The sequence below is a fragment of the Perca flavescens genome, chromosome 4 (assembly GCF_004354835.1).
Source record: "Perca flavescens isolate YP-PL-M2 chromosome 4, PFLA_1.0, whole genome shotgun sequence".
NCBI lineage: Eukaryota > Metazoa > Chordata > Actinopteri > Perciformes > Percidae > Perca > Perca flavescens.
The window spans coordinates 38,082,218-38,104,455 of NC_041334.1; the positions used below are offsets into that span (position 1 = coordinate 38,082,218).

At 40.4% G+C, this 22,238-nt stretch overlaps 2 protein-coding genes across 2 annotated transcripts in view; one reads left to right on the forward strand and one right to left on the reverse strand.

Annotated features, from left to right (window-relative positions):
- Positions 1 to 5,353, forward strand: part of cfap57 (cilia and flagella associated protein 57) — a 30,067-nt gene extending 24,714 nt beyond the window's left edge. The window contains exons 20-21 of the mRNA XM_028575573.1: positions 785 to 928; positions 4,805 to 5,353. Of these exons, the coding sequence (XP_028431374.1) occupies positions 785 to 928; positions 4,805 to 4,978 (318 nt within the window). The 3' untranslated portion in view covers positions 4,979 to 5,353. The remainder of the gene's footprint in view (positions 1 to 784; positions 929 to 4,804) is intronic.
- Positions 5,354 to 6,708: 1,355 nt separating this feature from the next.
- On the reverse strand, positions 6,709 to 20,982 carry nuf2 (UF2 component of NDC80 kinetochore complex). Its single transcript, XM_028576084.1, has 13 exons — positions 20,733 to 20,982; positions 17,812 to 17,886; positions 16,513 to 16,589; positions 15,163 to 15,224; positions 14,957 to 15,054; positions 13,610 to 13,683; positions 12,974 to 13,067; positions 12,826 to 12,888; positions 12,000 to 12,137; positions 10,101 to 10,241; positions 9,622 to 9,797; positions 8,605 to 8,740; positions 6,709 to 6,968 (listed from the first exon to the last, which is right to left on the reverse strand). Exons 1-13 carry the CDS (start codon positions 20,853 to 20,855, stop codon positions 6,867 to 6,869), a joined length of 1,359 nt encoding a protein of 452 aa, XP_028431885.1. The 5' UTR covers positions 20,856 to 20,982; the 3' UTR covers positions 6,709 to 6,866.
- Positions 20,983 to 22,238: the final 1,256 nt, after the last annotated feature.

Consider the following 22,238-nt stretch of genomic DNA (forward strand, 5'->3'; position numbering starts at 1 on the left):
TTACGTTACCTTGCGTAAGCATGGACGCCTGGCCAATGAATGCTGTTGAAGGGCGGGTCTTGGCGTGGCAGTACTGTGATTCGTAATACGTCGGACTAGTGGGCTGTTAGCCTAGAAATCTAGACACACCCTAGCGTCAGCATATTTAATTTGCAGCCAGGGGGGGTCTAGGAACTCTCTGTTGGCTTGCGAGCTGGAAAAACAAAACTCTAGTCAGGCCAATCACATCGTGTATAGAGTCGGTGGGCGGGGCTTATGGCTGCTGCTGCTGGGAACAGAGGTCTTCTGGAAGACTTGGAGTTCAGCGTTTCTTTGAGAAAAGAACAAAGAACGGCACTGAAGTCATTCTTAAAAAAGGAAGATGGGTTCGGAGTTTTGCCGACCGGATACGACAAAAGTTTAATCTAACACGTGCAGAGGGAATTTGAAAGACAACCGTTTATCCCGCCCATCGGATTGAGCCCTGCCAATGGTGAGTTCCCAGACCCAACATCTGGGTGTGGGTCTGGCTCGTCAGGCTAGTCGGCTGTAGGACCAAAGGGAATTTATCAGGTTATTGAGAGGTCGGAACAATGGAGCGTCAGAGAGATGACATGGCACCGTTCGTATAGAGTAGCCCTTCCTTTCGAGCAGACTTGGGACTGAGCGTTCATCGCACCAACAATCTAACACCGTAAGAGTGCAGGGTTTAATTCCAGTTGAGTTTTTATTGAAAGTTGTAACTTTTACACACTGTAAGACATGCGGGGCGTACGCAAACCATGTGCATGTGCTCTTTTCCAAGGCGGAGAAAAGCAGTGTGGATGAAGATATTCAGAGGGCATTCGGTCGCCACCGTGATCACCTGGAGAGGACGGTTACTAGTCTCAAGACTAGGCTGGCCAAATCTGCTGAGGAGCATGAGAAAGTCTACGTCAAGATCATGAAGGTAAATCATAAAACAGAGAATTCCTCTGACCAATCATTAAGGGGTTCAAGTAGAGCTGCAAAGACGAATCGATTAGCTGTCAACTAATATATTAATCCTCAACTATTTTGATAATTGATTAATCCGTTTAAAGGTCCAGTGTGTAACGTGTTTAGTTTTTCATTATCTAAATCTGTGTTGCCTGTTCCCTTTTTCATGAATATTTACCTCCACCATCAATTCCAAGTCTTCCTTTTGGCTTGAAATGTAACATTTGTGTTAGCATGAACTGGGGTAGACGCTCCATATTCATGTTCATCTAGAAATACGTTAGCCGGTGAGGGACATACAGGACATACTGCTCCACCTTTATGTGTGTGTGTGTATGTGTGTGTGTAAGGGACATACTGCTCCACCTTTATGTGTGTGTGTGTGTATGTGTGTGTGTAAGGGACATACTGCTCCACCTTTATGTGTGTGTGTGTATGTGTGTGTGTAAGGGACATACTGCTCCACCTTTCTGTGTGTGTGTGTGTGTGTGTGTGTGTGTGTGTAAGGGACATACAGGACATACTGCTCCACCTTTCTGTGTGTGTGTGTATGTGTGTGTGTGTAAGGGACATACTGCTCCACCTTTCTGTGTGTGTGTGTATGTGTGTGTGTAAGGGACATACTGCTCCACCTTTGTGTGTGTGTGTGTGTGTGTGTGTGTAAGGGACATACTGCTCCACCTTTCTGTGTGTGTGTGTGTGTGTGTGTGTAAGGGACATACAGGACATACTGCTCCACCTTTCTGTGTGTGTGTGTGTGTGTGTGTAAGGGACATACAGGACATACTGCTCCACCTTTCTGTGTGTGTGTGTGTGTGTGTGTGTGTGTGTGTGTGTGTGTGTGTAAGGGACATACAGGACATACTGCTCCACCTTTCTGTGTGTGTGTGTGTGTGTGTGTGTGTGTGTGTGTGTGTGTGTAAGGGACATACAGGACATACTGCTCCACCTTTCTGTGTGTGTGTGTGTGTGTGTGTGTGTGTGTGTGTGTGTGTGTAAGGGACATACAGGACATACTGCTCCACCTTTCTGTGTGTGTGTGTGTGTGTGTGTGTGTGTGTGTGTGTAAGGGACATACAGGACATACTGCTCCACCTTTCACGTTTTCGCTGTAACATGATAAACTCACAGCTGCTGCTTCTAATGCTGCTAACGGGTATCGTAGCTTCCCGGCCCCGGTGGTAAGTTTGAAGAGGGAAACACGGAGGACCATGCGTATTCAAAATCCAAATTTCAGCAACAGAAATCTTTTTCTTCGCCCAGAAAAAGAAAAAGGAGATTGAAAAGAGCAAGAGACCGGCTTTTTGAAGCGTGAAGGCTACCATAGCTGGAATACCTACTTTGAACTAAGTGGTGTAGAGTTGTGATATATGATCTCAACACTAGATGGGAGAAACTCCCACACATTGGACCTTTAAGTCATTTTTTATGAAAAAAATAAAATAATTAAAATCTGATTCCAGCTCCTTAAATGCTAATGTTTCTAGTATCTTCTCTCCTCTGTGACAGTAAACTGAATATCTTTGAGTTGTGGACAAATCAAGACATTTGAGGAGCTCATCTAGGCAAACACTGATCCACGTTTCACCATTTTCTGACATTTGATAGACCAAAACAACTGATCGATTAACGGAGCAAATTATCTACAATGAAAATAATCGTTAGTAGCAGCCCTAAATCTAAGTCCTCTGTTTCTTATTATAATTATTAAAATAATTTGAGTGTAATGCTCACGGCATTCAGTATTTCTTCTTCCTGTGCCTTGGACAAGACCCTGATGACCCTTTTCTTTAGACCTTTTATCACGGCAGACATGTTGACATGTCATAGCAGGAAACACACAGGTGTATTCAAAACCATTACTGATGGCTGTATTCCACTTAGGAGAGGTCCTGGTATTAAACCATTACTGATGGCTGCATTCCACTTAGGAGAGACCCTGGTATTAAACCATTACTGATGGCTGCATTCCACTTAGGAGAGGTCCTGGTATTAAACCATTACTGATGGCTGCATTCCACTTAGGAGAGGTCCTGGTATTAAACCATTACTGATGGCTGCATTCCACTTAGGAGAGGCCCTGGTATTAAACCATTACTGATGGCTGCATTCCACTTAGCTAGGGTGACCAGACGTCCCGAAAAATTCGGGACAGTCCCGAAATCCAAGCAGTTGTCCCGAATCCTGCCCTAATTGTCCCTAAAATTAGAGCAAAGTCTCAAAAGCAGACTCGAGTATTTTTTTTTCTAGTCTGATAGAACATTAAAAACTGTTCATGTTGATTGAGTCGTCCTGCAGCCAGCTCCCATCGGCTGCTCACTGGCTGCAAGTTGCAACGCAAATTTTCATTCATTCATTTTTGAAATGGAGGCTCAGGCTGGTGTCCCGGGACCCGATCAAGATCAACACGTAGCTAAAAAGCAAAAACGTCTCTGCAGGTACGGGGACAACAGGGTAGGGAAATACCACTGGATTACTGCAGTTTTCCGCGATGCAAACAAAGCGTTTTGCAATGTATATATCGGGATCCGACTTCAGGCTCCATGCTAGCAGCAAACTACATAGCCACGTATATAGCCACGCTTTCCAAAAAAAACAATTCTTCATCTTGTTTAACACAAAACTTTAATGAAACCTAGATTTTTTTAATCGTATATGGTTGTTTTTTTTGACTCAAGTAGTTATAGTCTGATAGAACATTAAGAAGACAAATACCCACAAAAAAAAATCACCCCCGAATTTTACCCATCCTCATCTGGTCACCCTACACTTAGGAGAGGTCCTGGTATTGTGCATGCTGACTCACTGAAATATCTTACTGGGACACTTGATGGAACTGAGCCATTGTTAAGGTTATCAATTTCAGATGTGCTTTTCCTACCATGAAAGGTCAAAATGTCTGCTGTGAAAAAGGTCCATATGTCCTTTGTTGAGTCAGTTGTCACCTTCTCCTTAATCTGCTGTTGTAACCCATTACAGCTTCTAAGCAGAAAGGCCTGGAGAAACTTTATCAGAAGCAGAAGCTAACACCCTGTTTACACGTACGTGGTTATTTTTACAAACGGAGACATGTCCCTTCGTTTGTGTCCTCCGTTTACACGCAAACGGAGAATTCTCCTCTGAAACCGAGTCTTTCTAAAAACTCCGGCCAGAGTGGAGTTTTTTTTAAATCTTCGTTTGCACGTAAACTGAGACAAACGGAGGTTGAGGCAGCCGAGAGAGAGAGAAAGAGGAAGTGATTGGTTGCTGTTGTTGCTATTTTCTGGATTCTGATTGGCTAACGTGGGCTTGAGCGTCTCGTTACACCGCCACCTACAGGTCTGGTGTGCTCTTGACTGCATATATACACGGGTACATGTAAACAAACACTTTTCTGAAAAACTGACAGCTGTGCACGATGTTATTTCTGAAAAGGGAGAGGTTGAAATGTCCGTTTATGAAAATAGCCGGCCACGTGTAAACGTAGTGTAAGAAGGGTTGAATCTGTCCTGTCAGATAGTTCTCATCCCTTACTGGCTGAATTTCAGATGTTTGCATCTAGATCACGCTTTAAACTCCCAAAATTCAGAACCAACACTCCTTTATACCTGCATCTTTCTACTTCTTAATTCTACAAAGAACCATAGATAACTTATTGACTTACTATTTATTGATTGTTAACTGTTTTTTTATTGTTTTTAACTATGCCTGCAAGGTAGACACTCAGTATTGTGTGTGTGATTTGTTCTATACTATCTGCTGCACAACAAATTGCCCCATTGGGGGAAAAATAAAAGTAACTTGACTTGACTGGAGTCCTTTTACTGAAGACGTGATATTCTAACAGTGACTGTCGTCTGCTCTGCAGGAGAACGTGTCTCTGATTACTGAAATCAACGAGCTGCGGAAGGAGCTGCGTCTGGTGAGGACTCAGGTCAAAGATTACAAAGCTCAGCTGGCCACGTTCAAGAAGTCCAACAAGTCACGTCCTAACTCAGAGAACGGGCCTAAGAAGGAGACCAAACATGAAGACGCCGAATAAGAAATGTAATAACACGAGCCCCAGAGAGCCGTGGCAGCCCTGCAACGGGAACTGCGGAGGATTTCCTGCCTGAAGCCCTCATCACACACAGCTACTTTTTCTTAAAATCACACGACAAAACCATTCAATTCTTTGCATTTGTTGAGCACCATAGGATGTTCCTGCATGAACGAACTCAGGGTCTCCCCCAGTGTATTTCCTGGTGGCCCAGCGGGCCTAAGCCACGGGGAGCTCTTTTTTAATCCTCCTGTAGTCCTCGGGTCAAATTTGGCCCGTTTTTAAAGTTTCTATATCAGAAATATAGGTTTCTTTCAACCAGATTGCCCAAAAATTCTCTTCACTAGTAAAATTAAAGATCAGTTTCAGCTTCTTTCATTTCATTTTGGGAGTTTTATTCAATATTAAAGCATATTTCTGCTTTGTAAACTCAAAAATGAGGTATGGTTTCATTAAAAAAAAAATATTTATTGACCATGAATTCCAAGAATAAGTGTGAAATTAGTTTTTATAATTTGGGGTTAGTGGCGTTTATACTGGTGGGAAAAGGGTTGAAAACTTCAGAAAAAGCGTGAAAAACAGCAAAGTGACAATCAGACAAACAAAGCGACAAAAAAGGAACAGAAATATCAAAAAAGCGACAAAATAAGCCACAAAAACATCAGAAAAACAACTGAAACTAAACAAAAAGCGACAAAAACGTCAAAAAAGTAGAAAAAAATGTTGAAACATTATTAGACACTGGCAGTTACCCATCAGCAGGTACAGTATGTGTGCTGCGAAATTAGTTATTTACAAAAATACCACTTAATCTTAAAATGTATGTACACCTTCTGGGGTGATTTAGATTTTTTCTTTTTGCATCAAGAAACTCAAACTGCTTATTTTACCACATATTCCCCATGAAGACAATATTAAGATGATTAAACATATTTGTATTATTTTTTTCCTGATTCTCTTACAATGACCAAAGTCAACATTTTCACATTCAAACTCACAATTGAATATATATATATATATATATATATATATATATATATATATATATATATATATATATATATATATGTACACCTCTCACATTTTAGTAAATATTTCATTATATCTTTTAATGGGACAACACTGAAGAAATTACACCTTGCTACAATGTAAAGTATGAAGTGTCCAGCTTGTATAACAGTGTAAATGTGCTGTCCCCTCAAAATAACTCAACATACAGCCATTAATGTCTAAACCACTGGCAACAAAAGTCAGTCCACGCCTATGTTAAATTCCCTTAGAGGCAGGCAGATTTTTATAGAGAAGTGTAAAAAGCAGTTGAAAATAAATATATATTTATTTTCAACTGCTTTTATTTTCAGCCAACTTAACATGCGTAGAACTTTGTATGAACATAAAAAGATTCAACTACTAAGAACTTAACGTTTCACAGACATGTGACTAAATGTGTCCCTGAACAAAGGATGGTCCAAATTAAAAGTTACAGTCAGTATGTGGTGTGACCACCAGCTGCATGAAGTCCTGGGCTATGTCTGTATGGGTCTCTTTGTACAGGACTACTAGGGGTTAGGGGCAGGGTCACTCAGTGCTGATCACAGAACTAATGGTTTACAATCTCTGGGCCACAGTAGTGCAACAACGTTAACACATGGCTACGGTCTGGACTTTTTTGAATACAAGATGTCATATTTGCTCATTCTGAAGCATGGAAAGAGAAAGTATGGAAGCCTATGGAGCTACACAGTCTGGACTGATCAGATTTATTAACTGATATACAACTTTTTAATACATTTTAAATGAAAAAAGGCAACAAAAAGGTTAGAAGAGTATAAACACATAATACCACACAGTAATGTAACTATTACAAAATGTATAAATGATCCATTTAACATCATGTAGCCATCTTGGTGAGACCTTGCATCAGGTCCATGGTGTCCATGTCAATTCTCCGGTGCAGCTCGTCCAGTGAGGATGAAAGGGTGTCGTACACAGCCTGGACACAGTCAAGTGTTGTTATGTCATTTTATTTATGAACTGTAAGTCATTTTAATCATGAAATTAACGTGATTTATGAAATAGACTTGGTCGGCATCACAGGGAACTTCCACTAAAACGACATTTCCGTGTATGGCGTGGGGGGAAAACAAACGATTCTAATTAATGAGAGTAGAGCTCATATTTACGATTGTGTTTTTTCTTGGTTCAATGCCGAAAAGTTGCTGTGTGACGTTCTGCGCCTCAAATAAGTTAGAAGAAAGAATCCTGATCTTAAAGGTCACATGACATGCTGCTTTTTGGATATTTATTTATTATACTTTTTATATAGACCTTAGTGGTCCCCTAATACTGTATCTGAAGTCTCTTTTATATAGACCTTAGTGGTCCCCTAATACTGTATCTGAAGTCTCTTTTATATAGACCTTAGTGGTCCCCTAATACTGTATCTGAAGTCTCTTTTATATAGACCTTAGTGGTCCCCTAATACTGTATCTGAAGTCTCTTTTATATAGACCTTAGTGGTCCCCTAATACTGTATCTGAAGTCTCTTTTATATAGACCTTAGTGGTCCCCTAATACTGTATCTGAAGTCTCTTTTATATAGACCTTAGTGGTCCCCCCTAATACTGTATCTGAAGTCTCTTTTATATAGACCTTAGTGGTCCCCTAATACTGTATCTGAAGTCTCTTTTATATAGACCTTAGTGGTCCCCTAATACTGTATCTGAAGTCTCTTTCCCGAAATTCAGCCTTGGTGTAGAATTACAGCCACTAGAGCCAGTCCCACAATGAGCTTTCCTTAGGATGTACCATTTCTGGGTCTGTAGCTATTGATGAGGAGGGGGGGGGGGAGCAAGGTGGAGGGTGGGGGTGTGGTCTTGACCAACTCCCACTTTGCTCGTTTGAAAGCCATGATGTCTCTCTCTCTCATGGGTGGGCCAAATTCTCTGGGTGGGCAAAGTAGAGAAAGGGGAGGTAACCTTGCTCCTTATGACCTCATAAGGAGAAGATTCCTGATTGGTCCATCTGAGCTTTCATTTTCTCAAAGGCAGAGCAGGATACCCAGGGCTCGGTTTACACCTATCACCATTTCTAGCCACTGGGGGGCCATAGGCAGGCTGGGTGAACTTATATAAATGTTAAAAAACCTCATAAACTATATACGATTGGCCTCCTTGATATCATTCCCTTTGTGAAAATGAGTTTGACAGCCTGTTTTAAAATGTGGCCTCTATATCAGATTCCAGTATGAACTGTTTGCGGTTTCGAACTGACCCGCATGCGCAAATGTCGATGTAGATTGACGTAAAAGTCGCATCAAAAACACCTCTGTTGTTCACACTGCGGCCACGTTGAAAGAAATCAGACCTGGGTCTGATTCAGGACCACATAAGGAAGTGGTCTAAATCTGATTTGAGTGTTCACACTACTGAAGAAGTCTGACCTGGTCACTTGACCCCTCAAAAAATCAGATTTGGGCCACTTTTGCCTGCAATCTGAACGTAGCCTTAGTGTGCTTTCATTTGTGTTTGTTGTACACAGTGTCTGAGTCTGGAACACAGGGTTTTATATGTTCTAGACATTTTAATGAATGTTTGTGTCGAAGCGTGAATGCCAACAGTAAGCTGTACCTGAGCTTTCTCCGTCTCTTTGCTGCAGACGTCTCTCAGGCTCTGGATCTTGGCCTTCAGCTGCTGCGTCTCTCTGGAGATCTCCTGGATTTTGTCCGCTATCTCCTCGCGCTTCTGATGGATTTGGTTACAGTCCCTGGAGAACCATTTAATGGGGGGGTTCAGTTTACACAACACGATTTTCAAGGCTGTGCAGACCCCACAAGTATACTGTATTCTCCAGTTTTTGGAACCCCACGAATATAGTAAAACAGGTACACACACACACACACACACACACACACACACACACACACACACACACACACACACACACACACACACACACACACACACACACACACACACACACACACACACACACACACACACACACACACACACACACACCCCTGTGGTGCAGACAGAGTGAAACAACGTTGACTTTGGTCTGATGGCAATCCCTACCCTACCACCTTAAACTAATTTTCTGCGGGAAAGCCTGCCGTCAGTCTGACATTTATTTCATGTGTAAAGAAGAAAATATCGTGGATTTTCTGCATTTTCTGCTTTTCGCTCTGTTCTGTTCTGCTAGGAACAGATATGATATAGTCGACGTTGACGGTACCGTATACACAGAATATATTGAGGTGAATCATTGGTAAAGAAATAAATTAAAAATATATATAAATTCTGGTGGAAAGACTTGATTACAACTACTTACAACTATTTACATTTCCTGATATTGCAGAAATAACAAGTAGTGAATCATGTTGTGTGTATATATACACACAGTATTTATAAGGCTGTCATAATTATCACGATAAGGAGTTTACGCTAATTCAGTATTTGTCATAGTTTTGGATTGTTGCAATAATAATTTGCACAAAGCAAGTTAGTCTGCTCCCATGTGTTGATAAAACATTAAAAACTTGACAAATATCTCTTTTAAAGTACATTTAGTACAGATAATAAATGTGTGACACATTAAGTTAACCATGTAAGAAAATATATATATATAAAATATATATTAAATACCCCAGCACTTGTTGAACATACTGCTCCTTCGTCTCTCTCGTCTTCTGCCTGCGCATGTTCACTTTGGACTCTTTGTCCTGCTTCCTGCCCAGCGCTCGCTTCAACTGGCCCTCCTCGGCGATCAAGTTCTTCAGCTCCTTCTGCTTCTTCTCATACTGAGCTGTCAACTCCTGGTGCTGCACGCACACACACACACACACACACACACACACACACACACACACACACACACACACACACACACACACACACACACACACACACACACACACACACACACACACACACACACACACACACACACACACACAACACACACACACACACACACACACACACACACACACACACACACACACACACACACACACACACAAATGTGTTTTCTATGCAGAGATATCGACATCGGTAAATATCGGTATCGGCCATAACAGCAATATTAATATCGATTATCAGTATCGTGAATCCCTTGTTCGTACCTCGTCCTGCCGCTGCTTGGTGTTGTTCATGCTGCTCTCCAGGTCCTGCAGCAGGTTGTACATCTGCTGGATCTCAGCCTCCGCGTGGGCCACGCTCTGAACTAAGTTCTGCAGCTCCACCAGACGCTCGTCGGTTTCTTCCTGAAATCAGTGCCATCCAAACCGTCAAAATCATACAGACACGACAAAAAATACACGCATATATATGTGTGTGTGTGTGTGTATATATATATATATATATATATATATATATATATATATATTAAGGGTGTAACGAGATCTCGTTTTACGAGATCTCGCGAGATTAAAACGTGACGAGATTTCTCGTCGAGGTGAAAAGTTGTCTCGTGAGGCGATGTGATGTCAGCGTGATGGAGCGTGAAATTACTATTGAAGTTCCCCCCCCACCTGTCACTTTTAAATCATTTGTGTGGCAACATTTTGGTTTTCCTGCAGAAATAATAAACCGTGAAAGAGTGACAGACAAGACGAACACAATATGTAAACATTGTAAGAAAGAAATGCCGTATACCGCGGCTAACACGAGCACTATGCAAAAACACTTACAGCACCACCACAGCTCTCTACTAACTACTGCACCCGCGACGAAAACATTAAAAGGCCAAACAACTCTAGAAGCCTTTGCATCTCTGCCACCGGTAAGTGCAAGAGCCACGGCAATAACGAGGGACATAGGCGTTTTCATTGCAGCTGATATGAGGCCATTTTCTGTGGTGCAAAATGCCGGATTTCGGCGACTCCTAAATATCCTTTGCTGTCTCCACTTGCCAAAGCATACCTTTCCATCCCTGCTACCTCTGTTCCAAGTTTTTTTCTACTGCAGGAGACATAGTTACTGCCCAAAGGTCTCAACTGCTGCCAGAAATAGTCGACATGCTTATATTCTTGAAAAAGAACATGACCATATCTTAGGCTGTTCTGTGTACTTTATCTCTTTTTCATGCTTGAAGGATGAAATTGTTTCTGTTTGCACTTGTAGTTTTGAGAGAGCAGTACTTTGGTTATTTACACTTATTTTATTTATACTGTTTATTTTTTTATGTTCGATTCATACGATCTCATGTGAAATTGTACAGGGCAGAAGCCAGTTGGTAGAGTTTATACAAAACATTTTTCAGTGTTTGCACGTCCTTTACTGCATATAATTCATTAAAATAGTAAAAAAAAGTTAAATAACATTCATCATTAATAGTTGATTTCAAAATGCACACAAATTGTTTTGCATTTTGTGAATTTTCAGTTGAATAAAAAAACTATTTTCCATTCATATATTTCATCAAGGATTTCTTAAAAAAAATTTTTAAAATCTCGTCTCGTCTCGTTCTCGTGAACCCAATCTCGTGATGTGTCTCGTCTCGTGGAGTAAGCGTCTCGTCACACCCCTAATATATATATATATATATATATATATATATATATATATATATATATATATATATATATATATATATATATATATATATATATATTACTAGAGGTAGACCGATTGATTGGAACTATCGTTATCGGCAAAAATCCTCTAGAGGCAAAATAAAAACTATCACTGATGGCTCGTGTTGTTTATTTTCGACACGTGTTACTGCGCGCTGCACGGAGAGCACATGCTTTTTTTTTGTTTCAGTTTGAATGAATGTCTTTTATTGACATCAATATTTATTAATATTTATTTCATTTATCATGTTTTCATGGTTCAATACAGTTTTTTTTTATTTTTATAATAAAGTTCAGCACTGTTTTACTTGGAGTGTCATGTTTGTTTTTATCCAGTATCAATACTAAATACTATCGGTCGATTAATCGGTTATCGGCAAATACGGCCCAAACTAGCTATCGGTATCGGTAAAATCCACTATCGGTCGACCTCTATATATTACTCACCATGGAGTTCTTGATGATCTTGACGTTTTCCCTCATCTTCTCCATCTGACTCTTCAGCTCTTCTGGAGACTCCACAATCTGAGACTTGAGTTTACCGATTTCTTCTTTTAGGTTGCTGACATCCACCTTCAACTGGGCCTGACAGACAGACAGACAGACAGACAGACAGACAGACAGACAGACAGACAGACACACACACAGACTTTTTCATTAAAAGGCCATGACTCTTAGGCCTCTTTCACACAGCCTGCGTGGCGTTTCTGTTGCGTGGCGGCTGCGTGGTGTTTTCTACGTCTTTCCCAAACCAGAAAGGTGTGTGACGCAGCGCTAGCCTTGTCTGGACACACGGATGTTTCCCATAAACATAAATATATTCTGATCTGATTACAGCAAAGACAACTTCGGCAGTATTGACGGCAGAATAGGCTCCAGAATATTTCCTTCTGTATTGACAGGTGACATATTTGAAAAATCTATAATCATTATTTTTTTCATTATTTCATTATTTTTTCATAACCTCGAGACTTTCAAACATCAACATGTCATTTATTAATATGTATTTGTGTTGCAGCCAGTGTGAAAGGGGCCTTACTGTCTGAATGCGTTGCATTTCTCTCTACTCATTTCCGGATCTTCTTTCTCCATAAACAACATGACAAAACGCACAAGTGTAAACTTCAGGCCACCTTTGAGGCTAAGGCGAAAGCTCTGCGTAGAGCCCCCGCAGAAGCATAAGTTCCGCTTTACTGTTATTATTTGATCTTTCGTAGGTGGTAACACATAATATTGTTCACAGAGGCGTATAAGGTTTGTATCAGTCACATACCAGTTTCTGAGTCTTCTCTGCAATTCTGGTTTTCCACTCTGCGATGCTTTCCTTTATCGCATTCTGAAAGGAGATTTGATTTCACTTGAGAGCACACACACAACAGTTTTTTTTGTTATCATGTTGACTGTGCGTCATCAACACTGACCACTTCGTGGGATTCGTGCGTGGTGGCGACCTGCAGCTCCGAGAGAGCAGCAGCCAGCTCGTCAGCCTCAGCCTGCTGCTCTGGCGGGATGGTCCTGAACAAGGACAAGACAAATCCGTAAGTACACAAAGTGCAACTTCACTGGAGAGGACACCCATCTTATGATGTACTGATTTCTTGTGATCATGAAAACATAAATCATAAGGGCTTGACATTATACAATACAAAAGATCCACTTGTCCCGGACAAGCTTTAATGTCGAGCCCTGATCGTTATTGAAATGTCTGGTTTATGATCTTGATATTAACATTAATTTAATCATATAATCACACAATAGAACATCATTCTATTATTTTGTGTTCAGGGCCACAAGTTAAGAAATATAATTGTCAATTAATCAGTACATTCAATTAAGCAATTAATCTTAGTCTGTAAAATGTCCATTTGACGTTCCCAGAGACAACGGTGGCGTCTTCAAATGTTCTTGTTTGGCTCAACTTCCAAAACCCAGAAATATTACGTTTTAAAAGATATGCAACAGCAAAAACAGCAGCTAAACTTCACGTTAAATAAGCTGGAAGCTGCAATACACAAAACAAAAACAACCAAATCCCACATATCTGATCTGAGACTTACGTCAGCGCCTTAATCTTCCTCATTGCTTCTGAACTGCCCTTAACGTAAACCTGCAGCCTGTCCATGTCTGCCCTCTGTCAACAGAGACACACAGACACACACACAGACACACACACAGACATGATAATTGAAGTAACCCCTATGTTATATTTCAGATCTTTCTATTTTCAGGGGAAATGTCCAGTACAGCCTGCAGTATTCTATTTTGCGATTGGCCACTGACTAATCATGTAGGAGTCACAAAATTGTCGCGTGCATATTTGTCATGTGTCATGTCCAGTGCTGCTTCCGCATCGTGGGTCCCATAGAGAGGCCTCTGCTGGCCGAGCAGGGCTAATTCCGGTTCAGCGCTCCCCTACCTGGAATGAGGATTGAAGGATTTAATCGTGCTGCTCTTCTAGAAAGGAGCCAGTTGAGGTGGTTCGGGCATCTGGTACAGCTGGGGGAGGCCTCGGGGAAGACCCAGGACTAGGTGGAGGGATTATATTTCTCTATGTCTCTTCTACCATGTAAGTCTACAGGAAAAAGGGCCCTATCTTGCACCCGGTGCAGCGAAAAGCCAGACTGATCAGTCGGGTCCCCGAGATCCCAAAAACTGCCTCAAATCACACTGAGGCAACACCGACTTGAGCGTGGTGTGTTCAGGTGCATTCTGGGTGTGCTGGTCTTACAGGGAGGTGTGTTCAGGTGCACTCTGGGCGTGCTGGTCTTACAGGGTGGTGTGTTCAGGTGTATTCTGGGCGTGCTGGTCTTACAGGGAAGTGTGTTCAGGTGCATTCTAGGCGTGCTGGTCTTACAGGGAAGTGTGTTCAGGTGCATTCTAGGCGTGCTGGTCTTACAGGGAAGTGTGTTCAGGTGCATTCTAGGCGTGCTGGTCTTACAGGGAGGTGTGTTCAGGTGCATTCTGGGCATATTGCTATCTTGAAGCAGCGGGAGGTGATGGCGCCATTGACAAAAACCTGGTCTAAAGTCAATAACGCAGCATTTCATTGTTATTTTAACAGAGCATTAGTAAAATGCTCCTAGGCTCGTGCACAGCGTGTGCACACTATGCTTGTTACACACACAGGGACACACACACATGCAGAAGATTACAAAGAAAAATATTACGGTGCAAATCCTACATCATAACAGCAATGCTCCAAGGTCCAAATGCGCCTGGCTTTTAAAGGGAATGGGAATTTTTAGGCCAGAGGGCATCACGTTACGGCCCGGGAGTTGTTATTCCATTATTTGGCCACTATATTCAGTTTGCTTTAAAGCCTGGCGTACTTCCCGGGGGCCTGGTTTTATCCTACCGCTAACTCAGCCATCATCACTACACCTGTGTGGACCGATGTAACCTACATATTTGGCCTGCTTCTCCAAGATAATGGTCATCCTCTGCTTCCTGAAGTGGAGAAAGTTCATGATGGCACTCAGAATAGTCAGAGTCTTCTGTTTTTCTGGAAAGGAAAAACAAGAGCATTATCCTGGGTTATCTGACATCTGGTTATCAGATGTGCAAATATGAGATATGGTTTCAGAAAAACCTCAAAAAAACACATACTTACTTGGAGCTAGAAGGTCATTCAGTGAAAAATCGTACACCAAGCACATTGGCAGAAACTGCTGCCTAAAAAAGATCACACACAGTGATGTTAAAAATATATATGCACAATACACGCTGTAGCCTCTCAGGTACTGAGCTAAGAACAACAAAAAACAGCTGTGTGCTCTTTTGATTTGAGTCTAGGGATGTAATGATATACTCAACTTACGATTCATGATTGCTCAGGATTTTTTTAACAGAATGAGCTTCAGACAAATTAAAATAATTCCTTCTTTCTATAAACTGTGCAAAACAACGGATGTGTCCTCTTATCAAAAGTGCAACTGAAATTGTATTTTATCTTAAATAGCAAAAAATGAATAAAAATTAAATTAGATTTTTTTTTTTAAACAAATCCCACATCAAATAACTAAACAAATAAATAGAAGAAAAAAAATAAAGCAAGTTGTTACCAAGCCAAATACAAGGAAGGTTCCAAGAACGTACTTTTGGTTATGAATTACATGATTGCAGAAACATAGTACAACTTTGAAAAGTTTTAGCCTTACAGTTAACGGGGTGCATTTGTGGAATAAGTTGGAGATGGAGACGAAACGATGTCCAAATATCAACCTTTTTAAATATAGACTCAAACCAAAGATTTTCGAAAAGTATAAGAAGAAGAAATGATTTGCCATTAGGAGTATTTCTACCATGATCGGATATTGGAAGTGTATATAATCCCTTATAAGCTCTTCTGCTTCTGCCCACTCCCTTTGAGCTGAATGGTTACTGCTCAAATAAACGAATAAACACAAGAGAAAGGTGTCTGACGCAGCCATGTTAAACATTAATATATATATATACTGATTTGATTACAGCAAAGACAACATCAGCAGTATTGACGGCAAAATAGACTCCAGATATTTCGTTCTGAATTGACAGGTGGAATATTAGAAAATCAATTTTGTTTTTTATTGATTTCTGCCTTTATTGGGGAGGAAAGCTAAGATATGAAGGGGGGAGGGGAGAGAGAGAGAGGAGAGAGAGAGGACAGAGAGATGGAGAGAGAGAGAGGAGAGAGAGGAGAGAGAGAGGAGAGAGAGGAGAGAGAGAGAGAGAGAGAGAGGAAGAGAGAGAGAGAGAGAGAGAGAGAGAGGAGAGAGAGAGAGAGAGAGAGAGAGAGAGAGAGAGAGAGAGAGAGAGAGAGAGAGAGGAGAGAGAAGAGAGAGAGAGGAGAGGAGAGAGAGAGAAGACATGCAGGAAAACGGTCACAGGTCAGATTTGAACCCTGGACCTTCTGCATCGAGGAATAAACCTCTGCATATGTACGTACTGCGTTACATCCAGGAGAGAGAACAAGAAAACTCACATGCGCATGCAGACGCTCATGATAGCAGTTGCCCCCTCATGATATACTGGGTTCTGAATGTTCTCCAGAAGTGGAACCTGAGGGGAAGACAAAAAAGAAAACCAAGCCCTTAAATATAGGAAAGATTACAACAAGGTGCATGGTGATGACTCTATGACATATACTTAAACAATCGCAAGGTGTCCTCATAGAGGTATGGGTGTGTTAGTGTACAATATAAATATAAATGAAATATAGATATGTGGTAATAACTTACTCTTATTACAAGATGTAGAAATTTGGTATAATATTTTAGGTTTATTATTATTATACAGTATGTTATGCATGTGTCAGTGTATATAGTATGTGGTTGGCCGTGCGTGTATGTGTATGTGTAGTATACACATGTATTTATAGGTACATATGTTCAGTATATGGTGCATATATGTGTATGTGTATGTAACCAGAACCCCAACAACTGAACACGTTACTCCACTCCTTAAACACCTGCACTGGCTCTCTGTCCAATACCGTATCGACTTTAAGATTCTTCTTCTCACCTTCAAAGCCCTCCATAGTATCGCTCCTCCATACCTCTCTCAACTCCCTCAGCCCTACACTCCCGATCCTCCTCTTCCTCACTGCTTTTCACTCCTTACTGCCCGTATGTCCACACTGGGGTTTAGAGCCTTCATCCATTCTGCTCCTTGCCTTTGGTGCTATCCATCCGCACCATAGAGTCTCTACTCACCTTTAAAACCTCCCTCAAAGCAACTGTATTTTTGCGTGTTTTAACTGTAAGGTGTCCTTGAGTGCTATGAAAGGTGACCAATAAATACAATGTATTGATAGATAGATAGATAGATAGATAGATAGAGTACATATAATATAGCTAATTGTTTATAGTTAGATGGGAGCGTACGGCAGTACTAAGGGTCAGGAAAGGAAGTTCATTAATAAACATGAATTAATGAGCTGTGGAGAAGGAGTAGGATTAAATAAGTGTATACCTCTTTCTACTCCTTTTCAGGCATGTATGTGCTGGTTAACAGGTTTCTTTTTATTTATTTTTTGCTTATTTGTGAACTAATTTGTAAATTTTTCAGTGTTTTTTTTTAATAAATGTGAAATAAATGTCTTCATTCATTTACTCACTCACTCACATCATTCCCTACATAAACATAAGGTATGGAACGGGACATTATTATAATGCCAAACAAAAAGGAATACACAGTTTAACTTGGAAACTATAGTGAAATCAAGAGTTCCTTCGTATACTAGTAAACCGGCTGAATGTTACCTGTCAAATGCAGTACTTACCATGGAGTGGCACTCGGGTCTGAAACGATAGAGGAGATGCAACACTCTCATGTACAACGTTTGAACTGCCTCTGGCTGAAAGAGAGAATTAGATTAGATTCAACTTTACTGTCATTTAGCAGGGTACAGGTTAGGGCTGGGCAATATATCGATATTATATTGATATTGTGATATGAGACTAGATATCGTCTTAGATTTTGGATATCGTAATATGTTTAGTGTTGTCTTTTCCTGGTTTTAAAGGCTGCACTAGACTACTGAAGATTATTTATCTAAAATCTCATTGTGAAGATATTTTGTTAAAGCACCAATTGTCAACCCTATAATATCGCCACAATATCGACATTGAGGTATTAGGACAAGAATATCGCGATATCTGATTTTCTCCATATCGCCGGCCCTAGTACAGGTACAGCGGCAATGAAATGCAGTTGACATCCAACCAGAAATGCAAAAGAATTATTAAATACCAAAGTGCAGGTTGAGTACAGTATTCTGTGCAGTTATTAGGGATGCACCGATCCGACTTTTTCAGTCCCGATACCGATTAGAGATTAATTATGTACAACAGTGTATAGTTAGTTAGATACATACAGGTTTTCCTGATTACATGTCTACAGTAACAGATAAGGAGGGTTAGTTACAATTAGCGACATTCATTAGTTTATAGAGGACTAGTCTCGCATTGCCAGACCTATCTCCACACACATACCATGAGATTGCACTGCACAGTTACTTTTGTGGTTAACGCCTGGGTCAAAATTAAGCCATTTTATTTTTTTATCATCGTTGCTTTTTTTCCAACATTTTGCGTGCTTTTTGACGTTTTTGTCACTTATTTTGATGTTTTCGGCACTTTCTTTCCATTACCACCAGTATATACACACAACTAACACCAACTTATTAACACTAGTTTTTAGGGGTGTGCAAAAAAAAATCAATTTGTATTCGAATCACGATTCAAGATCGATTGATAGAATTCCAAAAATCGATTCATATTTAAAAAAAATAAAAATACTTTATTGATCCCCAAGGGGAAATTCAAGGTCCCAGTAGCTTAATGACATTACACACAACATTCACATACATCATAAACAGGCTGTTACCATAATAAATAAACAAATCCACATGAATAATATGGACAATAAAAAGATACTAAATAAAAACAATCCACATGAATGTACTAAGGGATGTATAAGATATACTGTGTATATACACTAGTGGTCAAAAGTTTTAGAACACCCCAATTTTGTTTTGTTTTTTATTGAATATCTATTTCTGATACCGTGGGGGGCAGAAATGTTGCAGTGGGGGGCCACCACGGTCAAATCAACATAAAGGAAACACTGGATTGCCATAGAAAATATCGCGATACTATGCTGTATCGATCCCCCCCACGGATAATGCTTTAAAATGAAATAAAACACCCCAAATCAGTGATCTGATCCTCAACTTCAGTTGCAAAGAGTGTTGTATGGAACCATCCATGTTATTTTTGGGTAATTTGATTGAAAGAAACCCATATTTCTGATACAGAAACTTTGAAAACGGGTCAAATTTGACAAGAGGACAAGTGGAGGGATAATATCTGATTATATATGTATACACACTACCGGTCAAAAGTTTGGGGTCCACTTAGAAATTTCCATTCCACTCCATTATAGACAGAATACCACCTCAGTTGCATTGTTTTTTAATCAGGGCAGCGGTTTTAAAATTACATTATGTGCTTACATAATTGAAAAAGGGTTCTCCAATGTTTTCTCAGTTAGCCTTTTAAAATGATATCAGATTAATAAACATAATGTGCCTTTGGGACATTCAGAGCCGCCCGACCCATAAGCGAACTAAGCGTCTGCTTAGGGCCCCGAGGCTACCAGAGGGCCCCCAAGAGCGCTTGAAATGTCCCACAATAGAGCTCATAACAGAGCCGGTCTATTTAAAGATAGTGTTGCTGCTAATAGGTCTCACGTTAGTCTTTAAATGTGTATTTGTACATTATGAGTGCTTAAACTAATATTTACAATACACAAGTTGGTTAAGTGCCAAGTGCAGCGGCAACATGTTACAACGTGGAGAGTCCCCCAAACCAAATCCTGCTTAGAGCCCCCAAAAGTCCAGGGCCGGCCCTGGGAACATTGGATGAACGGCTGCTGATAATGGGCAATGTAGATATTGCATTAAAGATCAGCCACTTTCGCAATTATGTACATAATGTAATCTGAAAACTGCTGCCCTGATTTAAAAAACAAACAATCCAACTGATCTCAGCTGGTATTCTGTCTGTAATGGATTTCTAATTGACCCCAAACTTTTGACCGGTAGTGTATGGCCAAACTTTACCGTAAGGCCACACTATTGTACGGCTGAAGAAATTCTCATTCAATTGCATCGACTAATCGATTAGTTGATTTAACTGACAGATCTGTAAATCGGAGTTTCTTCGCAAAAGCACCACTTTAATTCTTGTGTTTACCAGAGATGTGCTCGTACGTTTCTTGGAAATAAGTCATTCAGCATTAAAAAAAAGCATCAAACATGACTAATGGACTAAAGAGATCTAAGTTGACTAAGACCAAAACGACCGATTAGTCGACTAACAGGGAGCAGCCATACACTATTGATATCTTTCTTTGTAGTATGTGTGCGTGGATGTAAATAAAGTATCTATCTATCTATAATGCGCTAAACTAACGTTGGACAGATAAGTTAGAATATGTCTGGAATATTACTCCTCAGTTCGGTCTCTCGCAACCATTACAATTTTAATTTAACTATTAAGTCCAATATATACTGTTACTACTTTCTGACGAACCGTTCACACGCACTCTTTATGTCGTTATTGTCAGACATGTCCGTGTTTGTCTGCAGCCATTAGCAACAGTTGAACGAACGGGCGTTAACGGTAACGTTACCGGTACCTTGGGAACGGGAGTCAGGTCGCTCTTGGTGAAGTGCTTTGCCTCTTGACCGGTCAGAACTTCTGTTCGGTAAAAATTCACTACCGCATCCGCAGAATAGACGGGGAACGTGTTTTCGGTCATCGTAGCGATGTAAGTGCCAGTTGTAAACAGAAAACACAGACAAACTATTTCGATTTCAGCATGGATGTATTAAGAGAACTCAGCGACAAGACAAAAATTGGCGCCTTAAAACGACTTCCTTGTTGATTTCTACACGGCGCGTCTGATTGGTCAGTTTATACTTCTTCTTCTTTATGGTTTATTGGCGGTTGGCAAACCAACTTAAAGGTGCATTACCGCCACCAACTGGACTGGAGTGTGAACGAGAGATAAATGCCGAAAAAATAAAAAATAAAACCTAAATCCTCTTTACTAAATCAATTTGTCTTATGTTTTGTAGCACTTGAGCAACGTAGGAGCCGCTGTGGTTACCAGTAAGGGTTGATGCAGCCAGTCAGGATACTCTCTATAGTACCAACATTTACTCACCCACATTCATCACAAGGATCCGATTTAAAGCTGCGCTGTGGACAACATAACAAGTAATGTTTTATATTCAGTGTTTTCACCAAAATGCATGGTATGTATCTTTGAGGCTCAACAAACGTGATGAAGCATTTTCTGCATGGCTTAAAATTTTGTGTGGCCAGGTTAGCTCAGTTGGTAGAGCGGGCGCACATATACAGAGGTTCACCCTCGACGCAGAAGGTCCAGTGTTCGAGTCCGACCTGGGACAATTTCCTGCATGTCTTCCCCTTGCATTGCTTTCCTATCATTAAAAGGTGGAAAAATGCCCCAAAAATCTCAAAATGAATAACTGCTCATCACAGTTTACATTTCTCTGTTTGCTTACTGGCAGGCTTCTTCTTCGCTGTCTTCGTTGCTTCTTTCCAAATGTAGACCAGCAGGAAAGGGTGAAACCAACGTCAGGATGTGAATCTTAAAATTCATTCATAAATTCATTTTAAAAGCCTAACCAGGGACAGGGGTTGCAAATTAGCCATGGCTATAAAGCTGTATGCATGGCATCTACTTTGTATTCGTTATAAAGCAATGTTCTATGCATTCGTCCCTGTCAAATAAACATTAAATTAAAAAATTAAACAAAAACTTTAAGTGTACCTTACATGTATGTGCATAGGTTCTAAATTGATTTTGTATAGCCTTATTTTTATTTAGGAGGGGAATACAACTTCTGTTGAGCCATCCATCGGTGAGATCCTGTGCCACTCATCAAGTCAATTATGTATTTTCTTTTATTTATACTGTAACTGATATTACTGGAAGTATTGGGTCTTTAGTGTGGTCTAGACCTCCTCGATCTGTAAAGTGTCCTGAGATAACTCTTGTTATGATTTGATACTGAACTGATAAGGTTGGATCAACAGTATTTGGAAAATAAATTACATAACACATTTATTTAATTTCAGGTCAAGCAAATGAAAGTGCAATAACTATTTTAAA